Source organism: Phragmites australis, chromosome 18 (genome assembly GCF_958298935.1).
Source record: "Phragmites australis chromosome 18, lpPhrAust1.1, whole genome shotgun sequence".
Classification (NCBI taxonomy): Eukaryota; Viridiplantae; Streptophyta; class Magnoliopsida; order Poales; family Poaceae; genus Phragmites; species Phragmites australis.
In genome coordinates, this window is record NC_084938.1 from 15,544,977 (window position 1) to 15,553,830 (window position 8,854).

Consider the following 8,854-nt stretch of genomic DNA (forward strand, 5'->3'; position numbering starts at 1 on the left):
GAAAGTAGTGGGCAAAATCAGAAGTAGACTAGGAATCTTGCAAAGTTTAATGGGGGTTGGATTCTGAATTCCTAATGAAGCAGGTCAATCCAATTGGGTTCAGAATTGTCAGATGTATTACACCATTCCTTTGAAAGTGAAACTGCCTTGGGATATTCGTGCAAGTCATCAATTTACGTGCCTTCGTCCTGACGTTTTCCCGAACCTGGAAAACTTGATGCACGCCTCGTCCTCGACGGTGTCAGCTGCATCGACTTCGGCATCGACCTCTTTCTCAACGATCGTCTCATCTGCGTCATCGTCTTCTTCCTCGAGCCTCCCTGTGCCCATCACCATAGCGCCTTTCTTGCGCCCATGGCTTCATATGCTGCTCGCTCGATCACAAAAATTAATCTCGACTATGGCTTCATCGACCACGGCTACCTCACGCATGGCATCCTCGACCACAGCTACTCGTCTTGCTCTCGGCTACCTCAACTTCGGCATAAAGGGCTACTATCTGTATGAGCAACTCGTTGGGTTCTCCAGTCACAATATATGCGTCACGTTGTTTCAACTGTGGGGATATCATTCATCTTCCTCTCCAGTCTCTTCGTCTGCGACGCTACTGCTGCGAGTACGAGGATGTTAGAATATATGATATAGAATATATAATGATCTATTTGTTATAGTAGATTAGGATTAGATTCCATCTTATATTTATATATGTATTCTATATATTCGGCCCTCAAAATTCAATACAATACGATACAAACATTCTACCATCCTCTTACAAAACTGATGATGAATCACGCTGGAACTACGGAAGCCTGATGCCCACCCGCTGAGAGGCGGAAGGCCGCCGCCGCTGGCTTTTTACGCCTCCTGTTGAAGCATGACAGCATCACATGGATCGCAAAATATCCCAGCACGGCGATGACGAGTGAGGAGACATAAATGGAGGTCTTCCACGACCTGCTGGAGCCGGCGGCGTAGGCGACCAAGAGGCCAATCAGGTCCAGCACGATTGTCGTGTTCATCACCCCGAGCCACCACTTGTTCTTGTGCACCGATTCCGGCAGCAGGAGGAGGATGACGACGATGGACGCAACGAACGAGGTGGAGTTGCTGTAGAAGAAGACCAGGTACCGGGGTCTCCGGTTGTCGTGCATGACTGGGTCGCCCGCGGCGTGCTTGCCGACGTTGGCCTGCCAAACTCCGCCCGGTGGTGAGAGGCCGGCCTGGTAGGTAACGCTCGCCACCAGGATTCCCAGCAGCATCAGATACTTGCGCTTGGCATGTAACTTCTTTTCCTCTGCTTTGAGCTCGGCTCCCGCATTGCCGTCTTCTTTCTCAGGAGCAGCAGAGGAATCCTCTCCTCTGTGCTCGGCTCTCGCATCCATTTCGACATCGACTGTCTGGTTGCTATCAGCTTTGTTCTTAAAAAACATAACAACCAAAATGACTACAGAAGAGAGGACGACAGCCGCCAACACGAAGATATAGATGGATGTCTTCAGATGCTGCGTGCTGCCGGCGGCATATGCGCCCATAATACCAATCAAGCCGACCGCCGTGCAAACGGACAGCGCGTTGCTTCGAATGGCCGGCCTGTACAGGTTCGGGTTCACGAGGAGGATGATGAGGGCGATGGACAGCATGAAGGTCACCGAGTTGCAGTAGAAGAAGGCCGTGTAACGGGGCGGGTAGTTGTGGAGCAGGACGGAGTCGCCAGCACGGTGCCCGGATAGTTTATCGTCCTTGGGATGGAAGCCGCTAGGCGGCGTCAGCCCGGCTTGGTAGGTGATGGTCACGGCCAAGATCGCGAAGAGGAGAAGCCGCTTGCGCCTCTTCCCCACCAAATCCTCTGCCTCTTTCTCCTTCATGCGGGAAGCTTCGTCATCCCCTACCCTGCCGCCGTCCGTGTGGTCCAGCGTGAAGAAGACGACATGGATCACCACGTAGACCAGCGCAGCACCTGCCAGGGCCATGGCGTAGATGGACGTGCTCACGTCCCGGCAGCTCCCCGCGGCGTACGCGCCGATGAGGCCGAACAGGTCGAGGATCATGGCCGCCTCCAGCGCGTTGTGCTGGTGCAGTGTCTTCTTCCTTACCAGGATGATGGCGACCAGGGAGGCCACGAAGGCGACCGAGTTGGAGTAGTAGAACGCCTTGTACCGCCTGGGATTCGTGGTCAAGAGGATGGGGTCGCCGGCCTTGTAGCGGTCGCCGTCGTCCTGCCAGAGGCCACCCGGAGGGTTCAGCCCTGCTTGGTAGGTGATGGCCGCTGCGAGAGTGGCGAGCAGCAGAACAAGAGAGCGAGCCTTCTCCAGCGCTTGAGTTTGTTGCTGCTCATCACTAACAAATTACAGAGAAAACAGATGCATATAAAGTTACAGCCAAAACAGAATTGAATTGCATATGTGCTCTGTTCGTACCTTCCATTGCCATTACTAATTTGCGGCCCTTGAGTTTGCTGCTGCTCATCACTGATAAATTACATAGAAAACAAACCCGCCATAAATTACAGAGAAATAGAATTGAATTGCACACTGTAATACCAATTATTTGAAGAGTAGGAAGACTAAGGATATGTTCTTGCGTCCGTACCTGCCATTGCCATTACTAGTTTGCGGACCTTGGGTTTGTTCCGTCTCGTCACTGATAAATTTCAGAGAAAACAGGATTAATTTGCATACTGAGATTAAAATGCCACAAAATTTCTCTGCCCGTACCTGCCAGTGGCATTATCTGTGTCGGGACCTGGAGTTTGTTGCCCCAAACTACAATTTGCGGAAGAGGAGGAAGGTGTTTCTGATGGAAGGCATCCAGACACTAAGGCTTGTACTTTTGCCCAGAAGCAGCTATTCACTACGGCCTCTTTCAAACGTGTAACAATAACCACTTGGACAAAAATGCACGCAAGAACGGCACCAATCAGAGCGCTCACATAGATGGTCGTGTCAATCTGGCGGCAGCTGCCGGCGGCATACGCCGCCACGAGGCCGATGAGCGTGACGGCAATGAACCCGTAGAGCTCAAAAGACCGCACCTTCTGGCTGTAGCTCAGCTTCTTCTCCAGGAGCATCACGAGGATGAGCAGGGACGCGACGAACGCGGTGGTGTTGCAGACGAAAAACGCCTTGAGCCGTGCGTCGTGGGGTCCTCCCTTGAGGACCGCGTCGCCGGGGCTGTGCACGCCCTCGGCGTGGTCCCAGAAACCACCCGGCGCGCTCAGCCCAGCCAGGTACGTGACGCTCACCGCGAACGTGGCGAGCAGCATCAGCACCTTGCGGAGCCGCTCGGGCGCGCTGTCGTTCTTCTCGTTGCACCGCGAGGCCAGCATCGTGTGGATCAGGAGGTAAACGATGACGCCGGCCACCAGCACCGAGGAGTAGACGGCCGTGAGCGTGTCACGGAATGTCCCGGCAGCGTAGGCCGCCATGAGGCTGAGCAGGTCCAGCACCATGACCCCCCGTAGGATGCACAGTGGCGTCGGGCTGCTAATTCCCCTGTCGTGCAGGATGGCCAGGATGAGGATGAGGACGATGACAACGAGCGACGAGGCGAACGCGGTGGCGTTGCTGTAGAAGAACACCAGGTAGCGGCTGTAGCTGGTATCCCGGATGATGGGGTTGCCGGCGATGCGGTTGGCGGCGGGGTTGGCGTCCTGCCATATGCCGCCCGGGGGGTTGAACGCCGCGGTGTACGTCACCGTGGCCACCAGCGTCGCCAGCAGGAGGAGGTACTTGCGCAGGCAGTACTCCCAAGGGTCTTTGCCGCTGCCGGACTTCGCCATTGCCAGTTGGCCCAGCGCGCCTGGATGCGGCTGCAATTCTTTTAGTATTGCGATGGAGACGCCAACGTGCAGAAATGTGTGTTTTATATTTTGACGACGACTTGACCACGCGCGCTCGTCGTCGAGCCCAGCCAGGAAGATGCCTCCTCTCTGACACGAAACTTCCTCTCCAATGACGCGGATCCTCTGACATCAGGCATCGCGTCAGTCTTGCACTCAGTGTTGCGGTCCACCGTCCGGACTCCGACTCCGTTCTCTTTTAATTATCGTTTAAGATATTAATATTCTCTAACAAATATATTCGATTATTATTTTTAATAACTATTTTTTAATAAAAATTAGATGATATTAAAATATTTTTTATGATAAATTCATTACTACTATTTTTCATATGTTAAATTATAATAGTTTTGTATATATTAGTAGTCAAAGTTTCTACAGTTTATTTGTATATATTCTAAAGACACATCTCTTTAAAAACGAAGATAACAGCTAAAGATGTTTAAATGGGCCGTGCCTATTAGGCTGGTCGGAGGTACAACACTGTAGGTACGGCACGGTCCGAGTCGAGATGGGCTGGGCCAGCACAGCATGAGGCCACGGGTTGTGCCTGGGCCGAGCGCGCGACACGACGGCCTGACACGGCACGGCCTGGCCGAGTCGGGCCGGCACGGGCACGGCCCAGCCCAGGCCAGCACGACCCAGGCACGAGGCGGCCCAGGAGGCACGGCTGGGCCGGGCGACACGGCACGGCCCGAGCACGCGGCGGCCCGCACAGCACGGCCACGGCCCGGCCAGCACGCGGGGGCACGCGGGTTAACGGATTAAATGGGCCGAGAACGGCCTGTTAACCCGTTAACCCGATATTTTTGAATTTTATAGCCGTTTTGTGACCATTTGAGCTCCAAAAAATTCGATTTTTTTTGTGTGCAAAAGTCACAATTTTTCACATATAAATAGAGGAGCACCCTGCCCTTTCATTCCACACCAGAAACACCATTCTCTCTTGTTTCCTCCTCTCATTCTTGTCTCAAAGTTCTTGAGAATTAGCGATAATTTGGCAAAATTAGTTTGAATTGTTGCAAAAAAAATCCGAGCAATTCCAAAACCGTCATCCTGCTGACTTGCTGTCTTGAAGTTGAAGAAATCTTGGTGATTTTTTTGCATCGTTGTTGAGTCTTATTTTATTATTAGTTTTATTACTTGATTATTTCTAACTCTGAATATTTGCAATTTTTGTAGTATCATTTGACATTGATCATGAATGCCGGTGATCATGATACATCCATAGATCATGATTTTTTTCTCCAAGGACCCACAGGGGACTACAGCCCCTTAGATACTAGTGCTGCAGGTGATGATGGACCCGACGGTGAACCTCTGATTGGTTCACATGCAGGTGATGCAGCAGCAGTTCTATCATCAGGCTCTACAAGTGCGCACACATTAGTAAGCACCGGGTCTAAAAGATCAAGAGCTGGTACTTCCGAAGTTTGGCAAGACTTTGACAAGTTCTACAAAGAGAAAGATGGGGTAAGTGTCCGGTATGCTAGGTGTTATATTTGCAAACATGAATTATCTGCAAAACCCTCGGGTGGAACGGGGCACTTGAAGAGGCACACCACAAGTTGCAAGCGAAAGAGTGGAGCAGCCATGAATCAGACGGTGTTGCAGTATAACCCCGACAGCTCTGTTCGTCATTGAGAGTACAACTCTGCCAATGCTCGAAAAGAGCTATGTCGCTTCATTGCAAGAGCGGATCTACCACCAATATCGATGAGTCTGCTGCATTTGAAGATTACATTAAGCAAGCTCATAATCCTAGGTTCACGCATGTTTCTAGACAGACAACTAGTAGAGATATGGTAAAATACTACAATGCGTGTCGTAGCAAGCTTAAAGAAATATTGCAAAGATGTACATTTTCAGTTGCTTTGACCTCGGACATATGGACAAGTAGGGCTAGAGAGGATTATCTTAGTGTGGTTGCTCATTTTGTTAATAATGATTGGGAATTAGAAAAGAGAATAATAGGTTTTCGTTTGATTGACAACGTGCATACCGTTGAAAATATTGCTGAAATAATATCTCAAGTAGTTGCAGACTTTGGTCTCACGAATAAAATATTTTCGATCACTTTAGATAATACCGGTGCAAATTCTAGAGCAATGGATATTCTTACTCCGTTGTTTAGTACCTATGATGAATCTTTCTTGTTACATCAACATCGTGCTTGTCATATTATCAATCTTATAGTAAAATTCGGTTTGAAGAGGTTGTCACAATACCTAGACGATTTTTGTACTGCAATATCTTTTGTGAACTCCTCTAACCAACAAATTGCAGCATATAAACAGTATTGTGTTGCAATGGGTGTGCGTCCATGTAAGTTTGCTCTGGACATGCCGGTGAGATGGAACTCTACTTTCTTGATGCTTAAAAATATTATACCATATAAGAGCACATTTGGTGTGTTTATTCATACACATTACCATCAGCATGGGGTCAAACTTTACTCACGGAAGCGCATTGGTATGTTGCTGAAAGGATACTGGAGTTTCTTGAATTTTTTTATGATTCAACTGTGAGTTTATCATGAGTTTATTATCCAACATCTTGTTTAGTAGTGCATAATATTGTTGAAATTGCTACTCATTTAAATAACTATGAAAATGACAATCTTCTAAGAGATTGTGTAGTTCCTATAAAATCTAAATTCTTAAAGTATTGGAAAGAAATTTCTTTGTTTTACGCCTTTGCCTTTATTTTAGATCCAAATTGCAGTTTTCTGTAGAGTTCTCGCAATTCTAGGTGATGCTCTTGGCCACAATTATTCTGATTATTATACTAATATTCGTTCTAAGTTATTCGAAGTTTATAGTAAATATGAAATAAAGTATGACGGAGTTCGCCTGCAACGACCTCCACTAGCACCCATAACAAGTAAGAAGACAACAACGTGGGGGAAAATATTTGGTGCAGGTTCTTCATCAAGAAGTTCAGACTCTTCGTCATGATCGTCTATGAGCACCAGAATTCCAACATCCGGAGGGGAGCTAACTACCTTCATCGACAGTGACGTTATCAGCCATGAACAAGAAAACTTCAACATACTGCAATGGTGGCATGAGCACAAGATGAATTATCCAGTGCTTTCACTGTTAGCGTGAGATTTGTTAACTGTTCCTGTATCTACAGTTTTTTCTGAGGCTGCCTTCAGTCTTACTGGAAGGATAATCGAAGAGAGAAGAACAAATTTGTCAAGTGAGATGGTTGAAATACTCACCATAGTAAAGGATTGGGAACAAGCTGAAGCACGAATGCAACACACTGCAGAAAACACTGAGCTTGAAGAATCATTTCAAAATTTGTATCTAGATGCTGATGAGAACGTGTAATTTCAAATTTTCTGAGCTAGGTTGTACTCTTTTTTCCTTTGATAGAAAGGTTTTTAATGAGGTAACCTACCAATAAAGCTCATTTTTAAATTAATCATGTGTCCCTATTATTCCTAAGTTTTTTATTTTATTCATATTTTTCTTTATTTTTTTTAAAATAACCCCCACGGCTCCACCCCCACCCACCTCTCCTCTCATCTTGGCCTATAAATACCATCTCAAACTCCATATGATCTCATCGGCCACCCATCTCCACCCATCTCTTTTTTCCTAGTTGCTAGCTAAGTAGTCAGTAGCCACTTCACATCAAGAAATCAATTTCATATTTCAATTCATGGATCAAGACGTCTAGAACTCGCGTGCATGGTCATGGGTGTGGCAATATTTTGAAAAGGTCTTTAGAGAAATTAACGGGGAACATGTAAGATTTGCTAAGTGTAATATATGCAGCAATGAATTAGTTACCAGATCTACAAATGAAACGGAACACTTGAGGAAGCATATTAAATATTGCAAGCAAAATTCTGGGGTTTCTAATGAAATCATATAATTTTCGGAGCATAATCATAGGTTGTACTCTTTTTTCCTTCTAGTAGAAAGGTTTTTAACGAGGCAACCAATCAATAAAGCTCTTATGTATTTATTTTCTATATTTTTATTGATTTTTTGGAATTTTTTAGCTATTATTTTTTATTATTTCCTATTTTCGGAGTGCTGACGGGCCGAGCGTGCCTCCACCGTGCCGGCCGGGCCCGTCGTGCCTCCACCGTGCCGACCTGGCCCGTCGTGCCTCCACCGTGCCGGTCGGGCCCGTCGTGCCTCCACCGTGCTAGCCGGGCCCGTTGTGCCGAATGGGCCTGTCGTGCTGGCCGGGCCCATCGTGCCGACCGTGCCGTGGGTCGGCCCGGCACGGCACGGTGAAAGCTAGGCCATGCCGTGGGCCGACGACTCGGCACGCGGGTCGGTACGGTACGGCTCGTTACAATAAATGAGTCTATCGGGCCGTGTCGTTTTCGGACCGTGCCGAGCTGGGCTCGTGCCGGATCGGTCCGATTGATCCATTTGATCATCTTTAATAATAGCTATTCACGTTAGTCCCTGATGTGCGGCCCAAGTTGGCCCAACATGAAGCCACGGCAAATTTCGCGAGAGGAGGATGCTGTGGGAGGAAAAAAGGATGTTCAATTTTGGTGCCGTAGTACTAGTTTTTGCTTGATCTCTTTTTCTTCATCACCTCCAAGAGAAGAACAAGCATATATGGAGATGTCAAAACACATGGAGGAAAGGAGTTGGCTCCATAAGAAGGGCAAGACGAGGAAAAATAGACAAAGCAAAACCATATTAGAAGCAAATAAATCGGATGTATGTTGTTAAAGAATAATTGCATTATAGTATTATATTGAGTACTATGTTTTTCTGAATATTTTGATTTCCTTCTCTTGCCAGATACAAGAGGCTGGGAATTACGGTGTACAAGCACAACTTTTATACTTGACAATCCCATTCTGAAGCTTGTGTTCTAGATTTTTGTACTAATAACATTATTCTGGAGTTTGAGTTTTGGATGTTGTTACTTGAAAATTAATGTGTTTGTTTAGTTATTTTTTTCAGAAGAAATCGACCTCATTATGTTAGTCTCAGCAGTTCAGATTTTCCTTCTGCCACACTCGTGTAGAAA

The 8,854-nt window shown here is 47.2% G+C and overlaps 1 protein-coding gene across 1 annotated transcript; it reads right to left on the bottom strand.

The window, feature by feature from the left end:
• Nucleotides 1-698: 698 nt before the first annotated feature.
• LOC133898949 (uncharacterized) lies at nucleotides 699-3,828 on the bottom strand. Its single transcript, XM_062339783.1, has 4 exons — nucleotides 2,715-3,828; nucleotides 2,590-2,640; nucleotides 2,418-2,468; nucleotides 699-2,337 (listed from the first exon to the last, which is right to left on the bottom strand). Exons 1-4 carry the CDS (start codon nucleotides 3,776-3,778, stop codon nucleotides 789-791), a joined length of 2,715 nt encoding a protein of 904 aa, XP_062195767.1. The 5' UTR covers nucleotides 3,779-3,828; the 3' UTR covers nucleotides 699-788.
• Nucleotides 3,829-8,854: the final 5,026 nt, after the last annotated feature.

Coding starts and splice junctions, on each gene's coding strand:
- LOC133898949 (XM_062339783.1), bottom strand. CDS start 3,778: ATGGCGAAGTCCGGCAGCGGCAAAGACCCTTGGGAGTACTGCCTGCGC. Junction 2,641..2,714: donor ACAGATAATGCCACTGGCAG/GTACGGGCAGAG, acceptor GAAATTTATCAG/TGACGAGACGGAACAAACCC. Junction 2,469..2,589: donor ACTAGTAATGGCAATGGCAG/GTACGGACGCAA, acceptor GTAATTTATCAG/TGATGAGCAGCAGCAAACTC.